General features: G+C 38.1%; 1 protein-coding gene across 1 annotated transcript in view; it reads left to right on the plus strand.

Moving 5' to 3' along the window:
- Nucleotides 1-25575, plus strand: part of LOC106870681 (uncharacterized) — a 363307-nt gene that overhangs the window by 209661 nt on the left and 128071 nt on the right. The window contains exons 5-6 of the mRNA XM_052973700.2: nucleotides 5847-5901; nucleotides 12968-13688. Of these exons, the coding sequence (XP_052829660.1) occupies nucleotides 5847-5901; nucleotides 12968-13688 (776 nt within the window). The remainder of the gene's footprint in view (nucleotides 1-5846; nucleotides 5902-12967; nucleotides 13689-25575) is intronic.

A 25575-nucleotide genomic window follows, 5' to 3' on the forward strand; every position in this document is an offset into this window, starting at 1 on the left:
ATATGTTTGCCACCCAGGCCTACTCCCCTCCTGACATATCGTTTCTGTGCCTTATTCCCAGATGCTGTATTAAATACTCTCTCTCTCTATCTCTCTCTCTCTCTCTCTCTCTCTCTCTCTCTCTCTCTCTCTCAAACACACACACACACACACACACACATGCACATAATCCTTCCTCCACAGAAAAGCAGAGTTCTGTTATTTCCTCTTTCACCCTCATTTTCCCTTACAAATGGTCAAGCTAACTATCAACCTTGCTAATCTACCTTTTATAATTATTATTGAGGTGACAAGCTGGCAGAATTGTTAGCATGCTGGGCAAAATGCTTAGCGGTATTTCGTCTGTCACTACATTCTGAGTTCAAATTCTGCTGAGGTTGACTTTGCCTTTCATCCTTTTAGGGTTGATTAATTAAGTACACTGGGGTTGGTGTAATTGACTAGTCCCCTTCTCCAAAATTTTATGCCTTATGCCTTTAGTAGAAAGGGTTACAGATCCTGTAGTTTTCACAGGTTCTCCATTACACTTAATGTTCCATTCAACATGTTGAAAGGGCACAACTGCAGGAAAGAAATGTTCAGAAAGGAATCCTAGAAGGATGGCATTCTGGGAAGGAAAGACTGAGTGAAGTGATTAGTGCTAAACATTGGTGAGGACGAATGCAGTTTAAGTGATAAACCAGGGTTCATATTCACTTTAGAGTTTTTTTGGAACTATGATTTTCATAGTCAATCTCCAGCCTCAGGAATACACATTTTGGGATAGTGTGATGTGTAACAGTCATAGAAGCAGTACCAAGCAACGAAACTGCTAAATATCAGTTGTATTATCAGATGTGTCTAAGGTTTTGAAGTGGACAGACTTACTGTAAAATGTTTGCAGGCAGGAAGGTCAATGCCATCAGTAACCACTGGATTTTTAGCCTTATAATGTGGACAGTTTTAATGCCAAACTTTTACTTTCACATTTGACACTATTTAGTGATGCTAGTGCCATAAGAAGGGAGTTCCTCTTGTAGGGGCTTTCAAGTTCTACATACAGTATAAGCCAGTAGCAGCTATACTTCCAGCTGTTCAACTCAAGTCATACCAAACTTTAAAACAATTCAGATGCACATATCTCAGCTCAGACAAAACTTTATTAATCAAAATAAACACCATCAGAATCAACACACTTTTGCCAACAGGAAACAAGTGTATTTATGCCAGTAGCGTAAAAATCCTGTGTTCTGATAGAGATGAAGGATTATTTGGCATCATCTTGGTTTTTGAAGCATATCTCACGCAGGAAGTTGTCGAGATGCTTGAAAAAGTGGTAGTCGTTAGGTGAGAGGTCTGGTGAATATGGCAGATGAGGCAGTTACATAGCCCAATTCGCTCAACTGCTGCAAGGTCAGTTGTGCGACGTGCAACCAAGCATTGTCATGGAGAAGAATTGATCCTTTTCTATTGACCAATGCTGGCTGGTGTTATCGGAGTTTCTTTTGCATTTCATCCATTTATGACTGTACTTCTCTGACGTAATGGTTTCGCTTGGATCCAAAAAGCTATGATGGATGAGACCGGCCACAGACCACCAAAATAGTCACCATGATCTTCTTTTGGTGCAACTTTGGCTTCGGGAAGTGCCGTGGAGCTTCGTCGGTGTCCAGCCACTGAGCATCGCCGATTGTCATAAAGAATCCACTTTTCATTGCAAGTCACAATCCGGTCGAAAAACAGGTCGGTCTTGTTGCGTAAAAGAAGAGAAGACGACACTTCAAAACAGCGTTTTTTTTGCTTGTCATTCAATTCGTGTGGCACCCATTTCTCAAGTATATTTGTTTTTCCAGTCTCTTTCAAGTGGTTGGAAATTGTCGTATACGTTACGTCTAATTCAGAAGCAAGCTCTAGAACAGTTGTGCACAGTTTAACTTCAACTAGGGCTCTTAGTTGATCGTTGTTAACATCCGATGGCCATCCACTACGCTTATCATCTTCAAGACTCTTGTCACCGCTATGAAATTTCTTGAACCACCATTGTGTTGTACATTCATTAGTGGTTCCTGGACCAAACGCATCGTTGATATCGTGAGCTGTTTCAGCAGCCTAAAAAAATGGCCTAATTATTCAAAAAGAAAAAGAGTAACATGATTAGATAGTGAAAAACAGGCTTTAAAATGATATATAAAGGCAAAATAATTTAGCAAAGATTAATTTGAAAATATATAATTTAAAGCCAAAATTAAAAATCCCGCAAGAACTTTCTTGACAACCAACTTCTTCTGTTTGTGATGTTGAGTTTTACTTGTTGGGACCAGTTTCACCTATCCAAATTTATCTTTTGTTTGTGATACTTTAGCATTACTTGTTGGAACCATTTTCACCCATCCCAGGTGGACACTGATGCAAGTTCATTAAAAAAAAAACTGATTCACTAATGCCTGAACAGATGTAATGAGAGACCAGTCTAGAATGTTTTCCTAATGTTTTGAGCACATGATCTTACTGAATATTTTTGAAACTATATATTTGTCATTAGATAGGTACTTCAGTAAATCTCAAACATACTCAAACTTGTTGTAAAAGACTAATGTTTTGATAGTTTTGTAACAACTGGAAACCTGCATCACATTTGATGGTTTTGTGCACTCTTTATCCAAATCTACAACTTGGTCATCTCAGCAACACTCACTCTTTGTCCAAAATTGCAACTGAATCACTTCAGCCACACTCAATCTTTACCCAAAGCTGGTATCAAGTCATTAGTTACTTTTCATCCAAAATTGCAACTGGTTCACTTCAGTTATACTCAGTCTTTAGCCAACATTGTTACTGAGTTATTTCAGTTATAATTATGCATCAGTCTAAATGAGGAAACCAACTACATAAACAAAAGCTCCAACCATTTTCCCTCAATTATGAAACATATTACTAGTAATGATAACAGTTCTGTTTCTAAGTTATCTACAGATAAGAACACATTTAACAAAGCTGATGCATGTTGCAACAGTGTACTAAAGAGATGTGACTTGAAAGAAAATATTATTGTTTGAAGCCAACCCACACTAAAACTTGCAGATGTAGAAAACCATATAGTACAACATGAACATACCTACTAATACAGCTTGACACTTCTCAATTCTGATAGATAATTGTTTCCCAGTAACCCATTGATGCCATGAGATATTTAATAGTACTACTGTGAAAGTTATAGTTACTTAGATAGTATTGGATCACATATTTTTTGGTCACGATAAGAAATATAGAACCTTTGACCTCACTCCTCACCCCAGTCCCAAGTCTTTGTTACTTCAAATCTACTGATAACTGCCCTTTGGACGAGAGGTACCTAGTGAAAGAGTTTGTGTACAGAGCCAATGTCTCTAATGTTGATTGGATACTGAAAAATATGTTTCAGCCTTACCAGGAATACCTTCAAGGCTCATTATGTACAACACATTGTTTCATTCGGGAATACAAAAAGAATGTGCTCTATCTCACCTACAAAATTTGTCTGGAGACTGAAAGTTCAGTGTGAGAAACTCATCTATTAGACTTTTTTTTTTTTGTAAGAGTAATCCAAGTACAATAGACAAAGAAATAGATGCAATTTATGCATTACATAAAAGCTAAAGTAACTTACCTTCTCAGCAAAAATTATCAACAAAAGAGAAGAAATCTTTACCCCCTGGTACCACACAAAATCTCTTCAAACTGCAGCTCTTAAAGCTTATCTTCACTGAACATCAGCTATAACCTCGAAGTAGTTGTATGCTGTCAACTTAATGTGACAGTCCCCTGAAGGGAATAGTACTACTGTTGGTTAGACCTAGGAAGCTGCACCGCTTCCTATTGGCCTTGACACATTTCCTGTATCCTTATGTTTACAAGGGGGAGACAAGCACCTCCACCCAGCTAAGCCTGCATCTAGAGACATGTTTCTGAGTCTTTTGCTCCCCCTTGTAAACATAATGACACAGGAAATGTGTCAAGGCCGACAGGAAGCAGTGCAGCTTCCTAGGTCTAACCAACAGTAGTATTATTCCCTTCAGGGGACTGTCACATTAAGTTGACAGCATACAACTACTTCATCATATCACTACTGCATACATCTCTCTGCTTGGTTCCCCCTCCCTTTCTCTAGCCCCATCACACACCCTATCACATTAGCAACTATATCACATTTCCCTTTCCGCTACAAAAGTGGTTAGCTGACATTTTTTAGGGTGTGTGGCCCATTGCCCCCCTCCACCTCCCGCCATCTTGCTGCTTTACACCCCTTCTTTTTTCTTTCTGTTTCTTTGTTATAAATTTGTGACTCAATAAAGTTTATTGGTAATTGTTCTGTTAAAAATTTCTGTCAAACACAAAACAAAGATTCCCAAAATATCACTGTGATAGCCATTGCTAATATCACTCAATACAGGTTGCTGTTTTGCTAACGTCACCCTATAGGGGTGAGTGTATTGCTGGTATCATCCTGTAGGGGTGAGTTTATTACAGTTGGGAGAGACATGACGGAAGAATGAAGTACATGCTGGTTGGTAGATTGCATGGGAGATAACTCTTTTACATTGAAAAAGGAGCTCTTGATTTATCTACTTTAATATCATTTTACACATTTTCTGAAGTCTTTTTTACATTGACTCCAATATTTACCTGGTACTCATTTTATTAATATGTATGTGTGTGCATGTATATATGTATGTATGTATGTATATATATTGAAAGTAAGATCAATAACTTTCATGGGATTTTGAACCCAGAATATTAAGAGTGATTGTGCAGGTTACACAATATTTAATTTGGTTCTTTATCATTTTTGCCATTTACTGGCCCTTTCTTTCCATTATTTATATATATATATTATTTTGAAAAGGGTAATTAGTCTATATCATCAACTCCCATATTTGACTGGTACTTCGTTTTATGAGTCCTTCTGGTGGTGGGAGGGATGAAAAGCAAAGCTGGTTACTGTCACTAGTAACTACTACTGGTGATATTTTTTTTATTAACCACCAAGACTTGATAAAAATATTGACGATGGTACTTGACAAATCAGGGTGTATAAAGTGTAATAAAAATGTTAAATATCATAGGTGCAGGTGTGGCTGTGTAGTAAGTTTGCTTCCCAACCACATGGCTTCTGGTTCAGTTCCACTGCATGGCACCTTGGGCAAGTGTCTTATACTATAGTCTTCGTGTGACCAGAGCCTTCTGAATAGCTTTGGTTGATGGACACTGAAAGAAAAATGTTGTTGACAGTGACTTCAAAGTTTTGGCTATCTAAGCCATTGTCATTGTACTCTACAGAAGTATAGAGCGACCCATCAGAGTAATATAAAATTGCTTTTATTTTTTACTAAACATAAAAACAAACATTAATGTGTGTGTGTGTGTGTCCTCCACCACTGCTTGACGACTTCTTACATAAATATTACAATGCAAGGTTTTGAATTTCAGTATGAATGCTTTAAAATATGAAGTTTTGTACCACAGAACCAGAGGTGATAATAAAAGGGTTAAATAAAAACTAAATGATGTAGGAATTAACATTCCCACGTATCGTGCAATATTTAGTTATGTCCCTTTATATTCTAAGTTCAAATCAAACCAGACTTGGCTTTATTTTTCATATATCTAAAAGCTTATAAATATATTTGAGAACAATTCCTGTATTGAATATTGGTTTTATTGATTACATTTTCTCTTTTGCAGAATAGATATCTTCTGCTAATCTCCAAAATTATAGATTATTGAAGTAACATTTTTATTTAAAAATCTCTTTTTAAAAAAAAAATATTAAAAAAAATAATAATAAATTTTTCTTTTTTTCATTATTTTCCATTTTTTTATATTTTCAGTGCTCTTCAGTCTGATCCTTCTAAAGACATTTGTACCAATGAAAATGATTCTTTGGTGAGTAAGAATTTAATGATGGAATCTATATAATTCCTCCTTTTCTCTCCATAATCTTCATATCCTACAGTCAATAATAACATTGTAGGTAGCATGAGCACCACCTCTCTCAATATTTGTTGTATCAGATTCATATGTGTTTTCCTGAAGACATAGGTTTGACAGATCTGTGATTTTTTTCATCTTTCCATGTAGATTTATTCATGTGGTTTCTTAAGTGATGTGATTCTTTTCGGAATGACATTGTAGAGTAGGTGTAAAAGGCCTGATCTGGTCAGTTTGAACATAGAACAGGTAAAATATGTGGTTTCTCAATTTTGACAATGAAATCATCCAAATTTACAAAGTTTTGAGTCATGCTAACAACTGAATTCTGAGTGTCATCTGGTGAAGTAGCTAGGACATCATATTTAACTAATCCAGTATGGGTTCAACTTTGATTGTCATCATGTAGTGTAGCCAGGGCAATATGGCCCAATGGAGCCCATCTCTCTCTGGGCCTGACCACAGCTGACTTCCTCCAACTAGGTGGCTTGCCCTGGTCAGAGGACTTTGTGAATATTATACAGAGATTGTGTCACAAATGAGGAAGTAAAAAGAAGAATAAGGCAGGCAATAGGGCTCTATGAGGAACTTTTTAACACAGTAAAGAAACACAAACCTCAGGTGGTTGGGGCATATCACCCACTCATTAGTGATAACCAAAACAATCCTTCAGGGAACAGTCAAAGGTGGCAGACAGAGAAAGAGGTGGGAAAACAAGAGGTGAGTAGACAGTGCGAGAGGTAGATACAGTGCGAGAGGCTGAAAACAGAGGTGAGTGGAGGGATCTGGTCACAAGGTCATCAGTGGTGCCCCAGCGGTCAGCTAGACTACAGGATATGTAAAAACTTGACTAATCTGGTACCAGCACATAGCACATCCCTCGCAACACCTTGTTTTTATTCTCTCCATAAGCTTATTCCTATGGGCTTATTGTTTCCCACAATTCCATTGATTAATAAAAAAGAAAAACAAAATTTTGTTCCTCATTGGAACATTTCAACATGGTGCTGAAATGTTTCAGTTTGTTAATATTAATAATTGTCTTTTAATGAGTTTTAATTAACACTGAAAGAAAGAAAGAAAATAAAACTTTAATCCTTTAGTATTCAAACTAGCCATATCAAACCCAAATATTTTACCTGTTCTATGTTCAAACCGACCAGATAGGCCTCTTACACCTACCCTACAATGTCATTCCAAAACGAATCAACCAAAATCTCAAAGCTACAAGATAATGTATGATAAATTCAAAACAATCTGAATAAATAAGCATCAACTTTTGACAAAATAATCTGAATACTAAAGGGTTAAACTTCAGAATTGTTCTTGTCTATCAAGTGGCTTATTCCAAGACTTGAAACTGAAGAAACTGTCATGGAAGAGCCATTCTTAATAGCAAAAATAGTTTGTTGTTAAATTCGCTTTAAATTTAAATTTCCAGTAGAACTGTGTCACTGACCAAGTCACAGTTGTGCACTGAAAATTTTGGCACTTCATGAAATAAATTTAAATTTTAAAACTTAAAATGAATTTAAGTTTTGTGTGTCATGATGGAGTTTTAAGACTTTAAACGATTTGTCCTATATTTTCTGTGTTTTGACTGAAATACAAAATTATTTGATCGTCATTTGTCATCTAATGTTATTCATAAGTAACACAAGCAAAGTGAATTCTTGAATATTTATGGTTAACATAACTGAACCATTTCTCTTCATGGAATAATTTAATCCATCGACCTGCTTAACACCACCACCCCTGTTCCTATGGATGTCTATAGTAAAATCTACTATGATGTAAATACTGTGACTGGGTCTAAGGGTATATACCTTAATATCTTTGTTCTCTAGATTATTGTATCACCTTTTCAGTACCAGTCACTTTATTTTTCACCCCCTTGATTCTTATGGAGGGCCCCCAAAAACTCGTGGATCCTACCCATCTAAGACATAATTTTCTTTTTCTATTAAAGAATTATGGTTTCAGTTGTAGACTTAGCATAATTTTTTGTGACTTGCTGGTTTGTGACCATTATAATGTACCATTTTGAAGGGAATATAGTTTCTAGGATACATATATATGTATAAAGCAGAGTTTTTGTGTGTCTGTGTATGAATAAATGTGTATGTTACTTATGGATTTGAAAACTGAGTTGCCAATTTTGATGTATGAGGTATCAAGAGATTCAGTAATCTTTCAGCTACCAAATGAAGTATGTTTTTTGCACAACAACTCTTTTTCAGTAAAAAATAACCTTGGAAAAGAGGTCAGGTTGCACAATTTTGAGGTCATTTTCAAGCAATATTTGGATTTGCTTCTAATCTACATTACCAATTTTAATGTTTTCAGTGTCAAAAAATGCAGCAATGTACAAGGAGTGAAAAATGACCAAAAAACATGCTCTTTTAGAACAGTTATTGACACATTTTCTGTCAATAATGGCCTTTGTGCCACACTAAACTGCCAATGTGAACATCTTCAGTATTCCATGATTAAACAATGTATTTGAAGTATTGTGATACCATTTCTTTGCACAAAGCCCTATTTTTCAACAGAAAATTGACTAATGAACCATGTTTTTGGTATTACTACAGAAAACAATTTGTCCATGTCGATTTTCTTGGTAACAAATGACTCAGATATGCGAAATGAGTGTTCTCAGGTTTAAATTCAATAAAATTTTCCCTAAGGATTAAGCACAGCAAGAGCCTATATTTGTTCAAGTGTGGTAAAGACATGAAGCAATGGCCAAAACCTTTTGAGCTTTTTTGCCTTTAACATTTTTCTCTTTATTTAACTCAACTTATGCAATGTTCTTTATCATTATTAGCATATATTCATGCCTATTATTCATTCCATAAGCTGCGAAGTGCGTGTCCCTTCATTGGTCGGGATGCACACCGTGTTCACTGATTGGTACAATTTTACATCAATTTTTCCTTATCAGAGACATGTACTGCAATACCAGTTGGTCATAGTTCTATTGTTATCAATGACCAAGACAACACCAGAATGCATTGCCTGTGGTGTGTATGTCCTGCTTGAACTTGAAAATTGTGTGTGTGTATACATATATATATATATAATACAATGTGGCTGTAGGTCATATCACCTGGGCAATGCTGGGATGCATTGCTAGTATATATATATAATATACAAAATTGAACACACATACACAAGATGTGTGTGTTATTAGTTCATGGATCAGCTGCATTCTAGGCATAAGAGAATATATTCTCAATGTGCCTGGTGGTAAAAACACCTGAAAGTAAGTCATAGGCAAGTGAGACAACTCGCATCAGGTCCGTTTTGAGATTGACAGACATCAAAGTTTTGTCATTGTTGTGACTTTTCAATGCCATGTCCCAAACAAGGTCTGCTGCAAGCTCTATCGCCAATTATGACTGAATGCTAAATGGTTCAAAAACCATCTGCTGGCATGTTCCAACATTTCATGCCATAGAAAAATTTCAAATGTGAATTAGAAACACCTTGAGGTATATAAACAAAATTGAACACACATGCAGGAGGTGTGATTGTTGTGAGTTTGTGGGTTGGCTGCGTTTTAGGTGTAAGAGAATATATTTCCAATGTGCCTTGTGTATGTGTATTCAATTTTGTTTATATACCTTGAGCTGCTTACAGTTCATGTTTGAATAAATAAATATGTATATATATTGTTACGAATGCCCGCACGTGAAGCACCTCAACGAAGAGAAAACTCGCGCGAACGTCGACGCTCAGTGAGTTAGGATGTTCGCCACGACTAAGCCCAGACAGAGCACATAACGACGACAACAGGCAAAAGGAGGAAAAAATAACACAGAGACCATGCGTTACGTAGTGAAACTAACTTTTTTTTCTCTTAGCAAAACTACATCATCAATACAAAACATTGCATAACAATTCAATAACATGTAACAATAGCGCATGCAACAACAGTCTCCAAACATTTAACATAATCAAAGTTTCAGAACATTGCATAATCAAAAGTTTACAATCACAGTTCGTATATCAAGTCAATTAAAAATTCTTTTACTTCTTTGTTTTTCTTTTCTTTGAACAACATGTCACAACAAAGTTCTTTTCTTTTCTTTTCCACCAGTTAACAAAATCTCTTTTTCTTTTAAAACATGTAACAACAAAGTTCTCTCTTTAAAGAATATTTAAACAAACCTTCACCGCAAGAATTTCCTTTCCTTCAAAGCTCCCACTACAATCCACAAGAAGTGACTAACTACAATCTTTTTGCCTGTGACAACAGTTCCATCTCTCTGTCCCTCTCTATCTTAGACTCTATCCATTTCTGCTGACTGGTACCTTCTGGCCATAGTCTCTCTCTTTCTCAGCCTCTTTCTGTCAGTCTCTCTGTTCATCTTGCTGGCCGTCAAACATTTGTTCTTCACTGGCTGCTGGCCTTCACACCGAACTCACGTTCTTCATCCACTGATTTTGTTTTTGCCAACTGCCCGATGCCAACTGCACTGGCCAACCGCTCACGCCAACTGCTCTGGCCAGCCGCTCACGCCAACTATCCTACCGTATTTATCACAAATACCATAGCTCAACAGTGCTACCTTACCCACCTCCAAAGCTGGGTCAGTTTAGTACAGTTCCTAACTTGTTTTTCTCAACTTTCAGTGACCGGAAAGGGTCAGCGATCACTCCTACGCTAAAAATAACTGTACTTGTTGACAGGACAAAGGAAATACCATTGTCCTCAACAACCAGAATACGGTTTCAAACCCAGCTCGGGGAATAAGGACCTAACGTTATTTTGTTTGTTTATCGGCGTCCGTATCAATATATATATATATATATATATATATACTCTCTTTACTCTTTTACTTGTTTCAGTCATTTGACTGCGGCCATGCTGGAGCACCGCCTTTAGATGAACAAATCGACCCCAGGACTTATTCTTTGTAAGCCTAGTACTTATTCTGTCGGTCTCTTTTGCCGAACTGCTAAGTTACGGGGACCTAAACACCAGCATCAGTTGTCAAGCGATGTTGGGGGGACAAACACAAAGACACACACATAAGTATATATACATATATATACAATGGGCTTCTTTCAGTTTCCGTCTACCAAATCCACTCACAAAGCTTTGGTCGGCCCGAGGCTATAGTAGAAGACACTTGCCACAGGTGCCACACAGTGGGACTGAACCCAGAACTATGTGGTTGGTAAGCAAGCTACTTACCACACAGCCATTCCTGTGCCTATATATACATAAAGGAACAAACTGAGGAAAAGAAATCCTTCAAAGGGGTGTTTTGAACATCCAATCCAGCCGTCCTGTCACATGGAATTTCGTCTATAACCATGATCCTGAAGTGACTTTATATATAAAGAACTCTTATTATATATGTATATCAGAAAAAATATATATGTCAAAACAAATTGTTGGCCTTTTATGGATTTTTAATAATTGTTTCTGTTATGTTATGTTATATTCATAGTATATCTTGGAATATTATAATATAAATGAATTATTGGATTGTCAATAGTATCTCTCTATTTATATATATATATATATATATATATATATATAAATAAATGTGTACATACTCAAGAAGACCCATCCTCCACAGAAGTATTAATGCCACTCCCCTTGCTGAACAGGACTGGCCTGCAAGAGCTCCACAGAAAAAAAGCACCTGAGCTGGTACCACGTAAAAAACACCCGTGCCGGTACCAAATAAAATACAGCCATCATGCTGTAAAGTAGTTGGTGTTAAGGAGATCAAATCAAACTGGAACCTGGTGCAGCTCTAGTCAAACCATCCAACCCATGCCAGCATGGAAAACAGATGTTAAAGCAGTGGTTCCCAAAGTAGGTGATACCACTCCCTCCCCTCTGGGGCCATGGAAAGATCCAGGGTTGGGGCATTGAAGAAAAATGGGGTAATAATGGGGTAACCAAAACAGGGTAATGGATGTAAAAAAAAAATTAATAAAGGGTTAATTAGGTTAAATTTTATTTGTGAAATACTGTTTTGAATTTGTTGCAGAAAATAGTCTGTCTGTGACGGTGAGTGGGGAGGGGCACTGGTAATGTGGCCTTAGAACCAAGGGGGCTGCAGCTTGAAAAAGTTTGGGAGCCACTGTGTTAAAGGATGATGATGATGATGAGTGTGTGTGTGAGAGAGTATCTATATTTGTGGATATGGTTGGAGGTAGGAAAGTGTAGAGGATATCAATAATGGGTCACCTTGGTGGAGAAGGACAGGCAGAATGCCAACTAAACCTGTAAAAGTATGGAGGAGGTTGCTGGTGCCATGAGAAAGTGCATGCAATACAAGTGGTTGGTGTCAGGAGGGGCATCCAGCCAAAGATACTAAACCAAAAATGAAACTCACAAGCAATACATGATCTTCCAATCCATTTTGGTGATAGTAGTTCCAAAATACTTTGGATACTGCCTTCAACTTTGGTGTCCTGTCTAACCCTTAACCACCAAAGAAAACACATGTAAAACAGTGGTGATAATATTTATTAGACAGGAATGGGTTCTGCTAAGTTAATTAATCTTAACTACTTGGCTCATTTTCTTCTTGTCTTTTAATGAAACCAAAAATGAAGGTTTTATTTTATTTTTATTTTTTTTCTAATTACTACTTCTACTTATGAAGAGGTCACGTCCCTGGTACTATGGACATGTGATTTGTTTGTTTCAAGAAAGAACTGCAGGAGGGATTCTTCAAGCTGAGCTATCCAGCTGAAAATCTAGGGATAGGTCAAAACTGAGATAGTTGGATAGTAACCTTAGTTGATTGTGCTTGGGAATCCACTCAGAAAATGTAATGGTAGTTGCTTCTGATGAGGCTCTAAAGAGGAAGTGCTTGAGGACTTTTACCCATAACCCACTCACTCCCACCCCTGGAATAGTGGATGCAGAAGATGGATGGGTTACTATTATCTTTATAGTAAAATGTTTTGATTACAATTATTATTATTATATTTTCTCTCATAATTACTATCTGTATCACTGTATAATTACTATTGAATTCATCTACAGGTTAAAATTGAAGAGTGCCAGCGTAATGAAGATATTATTCCAGGAAATAAAGAAAAGGAACTTAATCTATCAGAAAAGGGCAAGGAAGCTGAGACTGTGGAAAAAATTGACGTTGAGTGTGAGAGCAGTGTAAAAGTTTCTGCTACCAAAGAGGTGAATAAAATAGCAGAAAATAAAGTGGAAAGAAGGGCCAGTTCCACAGAAAAATCTACCAAAAATGCAGCAAATAAAGTGAAAGCAACTCGGACAAGGGACTTGTTAAGTAGATCTGCTGAACGAAAAGCTGATTCACCAAAAACAGCTGCAGTACCTGAGGTACCAAAAATAAAAAGGGAAAGACCTAAGAGCAAATGGGATACAATCATGAATAAAATTGAGAACAACAAAGATAGCATAAAACTGAAAACCAGATCTGATGTGAAAAGTACAATTGGATCGTATGTGCAACAAAAGCCAACAGTCAATAAGGAACCGAAACCTGTGAAAGAAATACCCAAAGTTACACATATTCCTCAGCCCGACTATAGCAAAGTAAAAAGCAAGCTGTTTTCTGCAACTGCAAGTACGTCTACTAAACAGAAAATATCTTTAAAAGCAACTAACAAAGTGACAAATAATTTGAAGATTAGACGAGATTCCTCTAAATCTGTTGCTAGCAGCACTTCAACTCTAGAGTGTTCTAGTGACCATCAGTCTGAAGACAAAGTAAAGAAAGAAAAAGGTATGGACTTTTCTTTTTGCTCTTATTTTACTTCACCTCCTGTCAACTTTTCCTGTGTTAATGTGTTTTTTTTTTTTTGTTTTTTTTTTATAATGTAAGTATAGAAACTAATTTGCATTTGGTCTTTTCAGTATTTTCTTTAATCCCTTTCTCCATGTTCCAATATCATCAGATATCCTTTGTTCCACACTAAGTAAATGTAATATGAGCAATGGTTGGGGTAATGTAATTAATAAAATTTCACTTCCTGGAATAAAATTTCACTTCCTGTCCTTATACTAAATTGAAACTAACCATTATAACAGACATACAGCATCTTATGTACAGAAAGCAATAAGCTCCTGGATGAATTCATCTTAATTTCAACTCCTGGTAGGAGCTTTTTTTCTCTTCTCTAACATTAAGCCACTTGAGAAAATGCATTGTCTCGGCTTCCTCATTCTGTGAGACAATAGTTGCAGCCTATTTTGAATCTGTATCTGATTTCCTTTGACGGGTTTTGAACCAAAGGCTGACATGAGACAATAACAAGGTAGAAAATTATGATATAAATTTTGATTAGCCTAATATAAGAGTCAAAAGTACCATTAGTATTTAAAACATGTCTCTTTATTAGTTGGGGATCATACCACACCTCTATTAGTCAAATGAAGTGAAAGAAGTTATTTGTAGTTACACTGCCTACACCACCAATCCATTATCTTCAGAATCCTGAGATTAGAAAATGATAATAGCTGCAAAAATAGTGTGGTGAAATATTCAATTTAAGCTTTTGTTAATGAATGTTTTTGATGTAAGGGAAATAGGATTTTTTTTTTCCCTCTATCTTCCTCTTCTATTGGATTTTCCTCTGTCTCAGTTGTGCACAGTTTAACTTCAACTAAGGCTCTTAGTTGATCGTTGTGCACATCCGATGGCCAACCACTACCATCTTTCTTTACTTCCCTGAACGTCTGCTAATACTTTACATGTACCACATCTTTGCGTTGTTTTTTTAATATATTTGTTCTTTGTTGTTTTTTTTATTTACTATATATATATATATATATATATATATATATATATACAGATATATATATATATATGTATATATGCATATAGTGTCCCTCTTTAATTCCTTCATGTGCAATATTCAGTAGCATGTGATGTATGTCTTGTTTGCCTGTCTTGGCATGTCTTTGCCTTTGTTTGAATATTTTTTATTTGCTTATTGAAGGAGTAGGTAACAAGGATTGATTGGTTACCCATGATAATTGAGGGCTTACTATAAGGGATGAGTAATTGACTAAATACATAAGATATATGTATTAGTGAAGAAATGTCAAAAATAAGATAAGGCGTGATGTACTGAATGCCATAGTAGTAGTGGTGGTGGTGGTAGTAGTAGTAGTAGTTGTAGAGCAGAGTAACAATCCTTGTGCATTTTAATTTGCTTAAAATAAATTAAATCGATCCAAGGGAAATAACCTATGATGTTTTATATATATATATATATATATATATATATATATATATATATATATATATATATATATATATATAAAAGAATGATGTAGTTAACAATTCTTGAAGTTTCTCTTGACTGAAAGAAGAAAAGCAAACCTGGTGGCAAATGTTAAAAACTCTTAAAGGTAAGGGAGATAATTTCACGAATATAAAAAATTTTTTCAGGTTAAAATTTATATAAGAAAGGGAAGGATAGATTAGTTTTCATTTACAGACATGAGAAAAATTTAGGCCAACTGCATCTGAGGTTCAGGGAATGATATATGGTGGTTGCTTAATACATATTTAAAATGGATGGTGAAAAATAAGTAAGTTGTTCTTGTTGTTTAGCATAAGGTCACCTCCAATCAAACAGATTTACAGCTAAAAGTTATTCCTATAGTGACCATTCAGTCTTCCTATGGTTATTTAGGCCTACATTATCTAATAGGTCACTTTTTTTAATTGAAATTTGCTTTTTAGTTAGAGAAAAATAACAAAAGCATAGCAGCAAGTATTAGCTACTGTCTCTTAGAAGAGGGGAGATAATTACAAGAAAGACGGTGTGAGATTTGGCTGCTGTTATTTCTAGCAGTTGCAGCTGCTAGGGGAGACTCCTTCAAATTAAATATAATAGATATGGAATATCACTCACATACACAAGTGCCAGTCCTGGTGTTGTTTGTACCCTGACCAAATTTCAGTACCCTTACATGTATAATTTTACATATTTTTTTGACTAGGAGCAAAAACTTACAAATGTTACAAATAAAATATTTATTACAGTTTATTAAAAGTTAGAAATAAATTATTTTATTCTATTTTATTATTTTTCAAATTTGTATCCCTTTTTGTGTACAGTAGATCCTAAACATGGTGTGGCCCTTCTATGTTTGTGGCACTCTGGGTACCAGTATCTTTATCCAATCATGTTATGGTGCTTCCAGTATTATATCTGTTTCTCTTAAGACTGGGTTTTGGGATTTGATATATTTCTGGTAACCATGTCTTCTCATAGCATCCAACTTACCATATATTTTACTTTTTGGAATTCTTGATGTTTCCTGCTATGATGAGATAGGGAAGTATTACTGGTATGTGAACTGATGCATGGTCAGCCATGGAATCCTTTTGAACCATTCTGCTACTGTTGTCTGAAAATAGCTTATCAATGCATGTTGTTTTATATTCACATAGAGGCAGGCATGGCTGTATAGCAAGAAGCTTGCTTCCCAATTGCATTATTCCAGGTACATTTCCACTGTGTGGCACATTGGGCAGGTGTCTCCTTCTGTAGCCATGGGACAATCAAAGCCTTGTGACTGGATTTGGTAGACAGAAACCAAATGAGGCTTGTTGTGTGTGTGTGTGTGTGTGCATTACTGTATCCCTGCCTTGACATCAGGTGATAGTTGTGAGTGTCATCATCTTGCAAGTGGTGTCCATCATTTCCAATTTTCCATGAAAACATGCCAGATCATGGGGAAATATTACCTGACTGAGAAACCAGTGAGGGTTGGCAATAATTTGGGTATATGACCATAGAAAACCCACCTCGACAAATTTCATCCAACCCATGCAAGCATGGAAAAGTGGATGTTAAAATGATGGTGATGATAATTACCTTCAATGTATTGTTGTTGTTTAACCTTTAACATGTAAACCAGCCATAACTGGACAAAATATTCAACCTGTTTTATGTTCAAATCAGTCCGGTCTGACCTCTCACACCTACTTTACAATGTCATTCTAAAAATTGTAATCACATTATCAAAATCTCAGAGTAACAAGACAATATATGATTAAATCAAAGCATTGTGAATAAGTAAGTATTACAATTAACAGAATAATCTGAATGTTAAAGCATTAAACTTCAGGTCAGGCCTCAGCTGGAACACAGACATTCCATCTGTGACCATATACCATAGAACACTCTTGTCCGTGTTCCTGTTTTTGTTTTGTTCTTTTAAATTGTAGTTTGGGTGGGTATTTGAGGGAGATTTAGCTGCTGCTATTGCCAAATGGAAGATGAGAATATTGAAATTTAGAGGAACTGTTGGATGCAAATTTTTAATATTAAATGATATAATTACATTACAGTTATTTAAAACAATGTATAACTGAAGCAATAATGAAGCAATTATTGACGTTACATGAAGCTCCCGTCCCCCACTCCCACCTTCATGCCATCTCAATGAAAATGACAATTATCTTCTCTAGAACTGTCTGGAACTAACTTTAACTGGCTTCCAAATTCCAAGAAGTGAAGTTTGTAAAGACAGGAAAAATCAATTTCGTGAATCAAAACACAATTTGATGATTCAGTTATACTTCACTTGTTTCAGTCATTGGACTGCGCTGAAGGCTTGGCAGTCCCTAAATATGTAATGCCCATTATTTATACCTTGTCTTATATGTATACTAGCAGCTAAGCCTGATTTCACCCGGTCAGAGAACAACGCGAAAAGAGAAACGAAGACATAAAAAAGAGGAAGAAGTGGATACGAAGTGGTGTTTGGGTGACGGATCTTGGTAGAAAAAAAAAGAATGTCATGGTGAGTTAGTAAGGAGAGAAAAGCAAGACTGGACTTACGTGGGCTGGCAGGACGATGAAAAAATTGCGGAGTTGAAATTGGAGCAGTTGAAGTTGCCGTTGTTATCATTGGAGTGCCTCTTGGTAGACAACATTCTTCGTCCTTCCCTCGGATACACAAATAGAAAGACCATGGGGACAGCCAACGTACAGTTGTGCATGTGAGAATAGTTGCTCTGTCAGATTCAAACCAACCGCTTGCACTGATTGTCCCTGCACCTTGTTGATTGTCATGGGAAAGCAGAGTTTGATGGGAAATTGCATCTGTTTAAACTTGTAGGTCGTATTGGAGTGGGTAAGGGACATGGGAGTTATAAGTATGTCTTAGCCAGCGGCTGGTTCATTTAAGATTGTTGCCTACAGAACTCGGGAGCACAATTTTTTGATAATCATCCACGTACCATTGCACATTATTGAAGCATCTATATTCCTTAGCAGCATGATTGGCGCGCCAACTTTCAGATGTAGTTTGTGAGCTGGTAGTTCTGAGGGCCACCCCTTTTGTCAGATTTGTCATGGGCCGGCCAGTCTATCTCAGACACAGTGGAAGCTGGATTAAATTTTTCATCAACACAGGGGAGCCGAAATAAATTTTTTCAATGTCCAAGGGAAGCCAGATCGCGAAAAAGGTTGAGAAATGTTGATCTATAACGATGGTTTTTATTTAGGCACATCGTAAAAGTAATTATAATGAATTGCTTAATATAAAGAAAAGTATGTTTTTTTAAGCAAATATAGTTAGAAAAAATATTTACCATTTCAAGTCATCACTAAAAACAAAGCTCATCAATTTTTGAATGAAATAATAATTTTATTCTTTTATTCTAAGTTGCAAATTTAATAATAATGTTTTTGAGATTCCGGTTCAAATGACATGAGTGTTTTTGCTTCACTTTTGACACGTAATACTTAAATAGTGGAGGAGATATGATGTTGCTGTGAGCTGGAAGTATGCAAGAAGTTAAAAAATTTTTTTGACTAAAACTCAACTGGTAAGGTATGTGTAAAATTTGAATGAAATTGGTTGTGTAGTTCTGGAGTTTTAGGGATTCACACAGTCACACACACACACAGAAACATACATTCTCAATTTTATATATATATATAGATATCACTCTGTGAAAAACCAGTTTGACTGGAGCCCAACCATGGATTTAGAAAATAGAATTGTGATGAACCATAATCTTGGACCCTGCCATAAAAATGCTTGTAGTTCTTCACTAATATTGTTAGACTGGTGTGCCAACAGAGAGCTTATGAAGTATTTTGCTCAGATTAATAACCCCTCACTATTAGCTACATGTGTGTGTTTGTATACCAAATCTGCTATAGTAGAAGACACTTACTCAAGGTGTCATGCAGTGGAACTGAACCCAAATCCACATGATTGTTACAGAGCAAGGCTTCTTTGTACATTTAATTTTTTCAATCAATTTATTTTGTTTCTGTTTTTTTACAATTGTTGTCTTTATTAATCTACTAGGAGCTATTATTATAAATTAATGATACCTCACAACTACCAATAAACACTATGAGTATCTTAGCTTAACAACAAAATATCGGCAACATAGTATTGCCAACATAGCAACCATCAGCTCACTGGAGCATGAACTGATGGATTTTTGTGTGCGTGTGTATTTTCCGTGCAATGTGTTTTGTCATAGATCAGTTTCCATACAGCAGAAGCAAAGATGGTGCTTATATTTAATTCTTTTTTGATCATTTAAATCAGTCATCATTTTGTCATCAACTTTGATGACTCATCAATCTGCATACACTTTGCTTGCACTTTTTTAGATATCATGTTGGCTGAAACAACATTTAGAGAACGTGTTGCTTAACATCATTTACTTAAACTTGTCAGAAACAATCACAGTTTCAGGTACGATGGATAAATTATGAAGCACTCATAGATTTTAAGGTATTTCTACTACATGAAGTTATAAGAATTCTAATGAATGCATTTATATATATATATATATACACACACACACACACACACACACACACACACACACACACACACACACACACACACACACACTTACATAGATTCCTTGGAATATGATGGACACTTATACTTTGTGTGAGGGGGGATATATACACACACACACATTCATGGGAATATGACAAAGGGATACCTATGCAGTATGTGAGATACACACACATGCACACATATGAAGTTGAAAATAAATCACCTAGATCAAGCAAGGGCACTTACAGGGAAAAACTTTAAACTAGTAAAAGGAAAAAAGAAATGAACACAATTTTGATCCTTTCTTTAGTTGTCACTTGGAAAAAAATATCAATTTCAGCACCTAATTGATTTCTAATCTACAATTCATAAAGGGGTCAGATTGGTTCATGTTTGTTTGTGCCATTGTTTTCTTGTGAATATTTTTCTTGTGTATCAGTGCTATTTTTTACAGTGTTTCTGTATATTTGTGTGAACATACATGTCTGTCTGTCTATTTATCTACATACCTATATATATATCTCTACCTATAAAACGGCAATGTATCTATCTATCTATCTATCTATCTATCTATCTATCTATATATATATATATATATACATACATACATACATACATACACACACTCACACACCTCAAAATTAAGTAGTCATTTCTTATGTTAACTTTTACTATATTAACTTATATGATTTTTAATATTTATGCTATATTATTTTGAATATATTTTTTAATACAATGTTCTTTATAAGTCTGTATAATTTTATATATACTCTGAGTGGTTGGCGTTAGGAAGGGCATCCAGCTGTAGAAACTCTGCCAAATTTAGATTGGAGCCTGGTGTTGCCATCCGGTTTCACCAGTCCTTAGTCAAATCGTCCAACCCATGCTAGCATGGAAAGCGGACGTTAAACGATGATGATGATGATGATGATATATTCAATGAAAAGAAGACAAAATTAAATTCTTTAACATATTTTTAATGATTCATTACAATTGTTGCAACGCCTGTTTATGCAAAAATTCAAAATGAAAATTTATGTAATGTTTGCAGTTTTAGACATTAGAGAGGTACTCCATCAGACTTGCATCAAAGGTGTGTTGTCACATTGTGTCTTCCAGACCTTGTTTTTTGACTTATATTGGGAGGAAACAAAAAAAAGTTGGGGGGGGGGATAGCAGGTGTGGACATGGGATGAGTAAATGGGATAGAGATTATATAGGAGGGGGGAATCAAGAGGAAGGATACGCAGAAAGAGGAGGATGTATATATATATATATATATATATATATATATATATATATATCATCATCATCGTTTAACGTCCGCTTTCCATGCTAGCATGGGTTGGACGATTTGACTGAGGACTGGTGAAACCGGATGGCAACACCAGGCTCCAGTCTGATTTGGCAGAGTTTCTACAGCTGGATGCCCTTCCTAACGCCAACCACTCAGAGAGTGTAGTGGGTGCTTTTACGTGTCACCCGCACGAAAACGGCCACGCTCGAAATGGTGTCTTTTATGTGCCACCCGCACAAGCCAGTCCAGGGGCACTGGCAACGATCTCGCTCGAAAATCCTACAGGAGCCAGTCAGGCGGTACTGGCAACGGCCACGCTCAAAATGGTGCATCTCATGTGCCACCCGCACAAGAACCAGTCCAGGGGCACTGGCAACGATCTTACTTGGCTTGCCGGGTCTTCTCACGCACAGCCCATTTCCAAAGGTCTCGGTCCGTAGTCATCGCCTCGGTGAGGCCCAATGTACGAAGGTCTTGCCTCACCACCTCAGCCCAGGTCTTCCTGGGCCTACCTCTTCCACGGGTTCCCTCAACTGTTAGGGTGTGGCACTTTTTCACGCAGCTATCCTCCTCCATTCTCACCACATGTCCATACCAGCGCAATCGTCTCTCTTGCACGCCACAACTGATGCTTCTAATGTTCAGCTTTTCTCTCAAGATACTTACACTCTGACGGGTATTCACATTGACATTACACATCCAACGGAGCATACTGGCTTCATTCCTTGCGAGCTTACGTATGTCCTCAGCAGTTACAGCCCATGTTTCACTGCCATGTAGCATGGTTGTTCGTACGCATGCGTCATACAGTCTGCCTTTTACTCTGAGTGAGAGTCCCTTTGTCGCCAGCAGGGGTAAGAGCTCTCTAAACTTTGCCCAGGCTATTCTTATTCTAGCAGCTACACTTTCAGCGCACCCACCCCCACTACTAACTTGGTCGCCCAGATAGCAGAAGCTATCGACTACCTCTAGTTTTTCACCCTGGAATGAGATAGAAGTTGTTTCCTGTTTGTTTGCAGTCTTTATTGCACCTGAACATCTGCCACAAACAAAAACTAACTTGCTAGTTAACCTGCCTTTGATGTTGCTGCACCTCTTATGTGTCCATAGCTTGCACCGGGTACATCTTATAGAGTTACTACCTACTCCTTTTCTACATACTGAGCAGGGCCATCTACCTGAAGGGGTTTGTGTTTTATCTACCTTCTTACTTATTAGGATTTTGGTTTTAGCTAGGTTGACTCTAAGGCCCTTCAATTCTAGACCTTGCTTCCACACCTGAAACTTCTCCTCTAGTTCTGATAGTGACTCCGCAATTAGGGCAAGGTCATCAGCATAGAGGAGCTCCCAGGGGCAACCTGTCTTGAACTCCTCTGTGATTGCCTGGAGGACTATGGTAAATAATAGGGGGCTGAGGACGGAACCTTGGTGGACCCCTACCTCTACCCGGAATTCATTGCTGTACTCATTTCCAACCCTCACCTTACTGGCCGCATCTCTGTACATGGCTCGCACAGCTCTCACTAGCCATTCTTCTATCCCAAGTTTCCTCATTGACCACCAGATAAGGGATCGGGGGACCCTGTCAAAGGCTTTCTCCATGTCAACGAAAGCCAGGTACAGAGGTTTATCCTTGGCTAGGTATTTCTCTTGCAACTGTCTCACTAGAAATAAGGCATCAGTAGTGCTTTTACCTGGCACGAACCCAAACTGCATCTCATCTAAATTGATTCGCTCCCTAATTAGTTGGGCTATGACCCTCTCTGTAACTTTCATAACCTGATCTAACAGCTTGATGCCTCTGTAATTATTTGTATCTAAAGCGTCCCCTTTACCTTTGTAGCAGTTGACTATGATGCTGCTACACCAGTCATAGGGTATGACTCCTTCGTGTATCACCTGGTTCGTAATACGGGTGACTAGGCTATAGCCAACACTGCCAGATATTTTGAGCATCTCTGCAGTGATTCCTGATGGGCCGGGGGCTTTCCCGGTCTTCATACTCTTAATTGCTTTATCTACCCTGGTACTATCAACTCGGATAGCTGGTCCCTCTATTGGGTCGACATAAGGCAGGCTCTCTTTCTCCCATTCATTCTCTTTATTAAGCAATCTATCGTAGTGGCATCTCCAGACCTCTTTCTTTGCATCCTCATTTAATGCAAGCGTACCATCATCCATGCGAACACATTTCTCTCCTACAACATCACTATTCTCTCTCCTACACTGTCTTGCAACCCGAAATACCTCGAGTCTTTGGTCCTCACGGCGCAGAACATTGGCAAATCTTTCCTTATCTGCTTCCCCTCTGGCTAAATAAACCTGTCGCCTAGCCTCCCTTCTGGCACATTGGTACAATTCCCTGCTACCACCGTTCTTCCAGTCCTTCCAAGCTTGTTTCTTTTGTCTAATAGCCCTGTCTACCTCCTTGTTCCACCACCACGTTACTCTGGGTTGGGAGGGGACCTTACACCACCCACAAATCTGGTCGGTGGCTTTCAACAGGTTGTCCCGCAGAAATCTCCAATTGTCTTCCACGTTGTATGATGCTATATCCCCTTCTATTTCGTTAAATGCTTCAAGTAACTTGTCTCTAAGTCTCTGTCCGTTTGCAGGGTCTTTAAGCTTCCACACCCTTCTTCTCCAAGCCTGTCTAATTCTGGGCACCCATTTTGCCTTGATCCCAAAGTCGCTAACTACTAATCTATGTTGTGGGGTACATTCTTCGCCAGGGTAGGTTTTGGCATTTATAAGCCGCCCTCTTTCCTTATTTCTGGCGAGGATGTAGTCGATTTGGCTAGAGTGTCTGCCGGAGCGGTAGGTGACTAGGTGACTGGCAGGTTTCCTGAAGTTGGTATTGCAGACCATAAGATTGGTTGCATCACAGAACTCCAGCAGTCTGGTTCCCTCCTCGTTGCGGGAACCGAAGCCATAGCCTCCATGTATGCCATGGAAGCCCCCAGCACGACGTCCGACATGACCGTTGAAGTCTCCAGCCACAAAGAGAAGGTCCCTGTCACTCGTCGACGAGGTAGTTTGCAAGAGGGTGTCATAGAATTGGTCTTTCAGACCATCTGGTAGCCCAGGTTGAGGTGCATAGGCTGAGATGACAGTAGCTAATCTATGATGAAGCACTAGTCTGATCTTAAGTACTCTGTCACTTACTCTAACGACCTCGATTACCTTATCCACCCATTTCTCCGCTAGAAGTATTCCTACGCCCCCGACCCCGTCAGTGTTCCCTGCCCAGAAAATCTTGTACCTGTGTTCTTTGCCTGTGAGGAACCTTGCAGAACCTCCTCTCCATCTTACTTCCTGGATGCAGCACATATCTACGCATCTCCGTTCAAGCATCTCAACAATTTCACCAGATCTACCTTTCAGCGTGCCGACGTTGAGAGTGCCAATCCTAACAGTATGGGTGTTGGGGGTGTGGGCCTGTAGCCTGGGAAGAGGAAAAGCAGTGTCGTGTACCTGAAAAGAAAACTTGCAATTGGAAGAATTCATAAGCAAAACATTACCTACAACCTGCAAACATTTCTCAACCTTAATGCGCTACCCAAAGGTAGGGGAGAGGATGGCCAAGGCCACTAGATGGGTTCCGGGAGACAGCCGAGGTTGACAGGATGACAAAGGGATGAACTTCCGGTGGAGGGGTGGGATGACAGAGGAATGAACTTCCGGTGGAGGGGGTGGGATGACAGAGAAATGAACTTCCGGTGGAGGGGTGGGATGACAGAGGAATGAACTTCCGGTGGAGGGGGTGGGATGACAGAGGAATGAACTTCCGGTGGAGGGAGTGGGATGACAGAGGAATGAACTTCCGGTGGAGGGGGTGGGATGACAGAGGAATGAACTTCCGGTGGAGGGGGTGGGATGACAGAGGAATGAACTTCCGGTGGAGGGGGTGGGATGGCAGAGGAATGAACTTCCGGTGGAGGGGGTGGGATGACAGAGGAATGAACTTCCGGTGGAGGGGGTGGGATGACAGAGGAATGAACTTCCGGTGGAGGGGGTGGGATGGCAGAGGAATGAACTTCCGGTGGGAGGGGGTGGGATGACAGAGGAATGAACTTCCGGTGGAGGGGTGGGATGACAGAGGAATGAACTTCCGGTGGAGGGGGTGGGATGACAGAGGGATGACAGACGAATGAACTTCCGGTGGAGGGGGTGGGAGGGCGGGTTACCGCCAGCGAGTAGAGAGGGCTCTTAAATTGTAGATTTTAAATATTTGAGAGACAACAATGCATAAATCGTAATTTTTTAAAAGAGCAATGAATTCTGGGTGATTAGAATATAACGCAGCATGAATTTAGGAAGCTTAGAAAATGAATAAGCATGAATTTAAGACAACAACTGAATTCAATTGAATTTCATGGAGAGAAACAAGATAAATAATAAGGGACAAAAAACTAAAGCGCAAGGTATTGAGATGTTTGAGGCCGTAAATAAATAAAAATCTCTATCTTATCTGCATCTTGGGTATTTCGTCGTAGTACGTCAGCGAGATAATTTAGAATGGGTTTCTCATTTATAT

The sequence above is a fragment of the Octopus bimaculoides genome, chromosome Z (assembly GCF_046866305.1).
Source record: "Octopus bimaculoides isolate indiv1 chromosome Z, ASM4686630v1, whole genome shotgun sequence".
Classification (NCBI taxonomy): domain Eukaryota; kingdom Metazoa; phylum Mollusca; class Cephalopoda; order Octopoda; family Octopodidae; genus Octopus; species Octopus bimaculoides.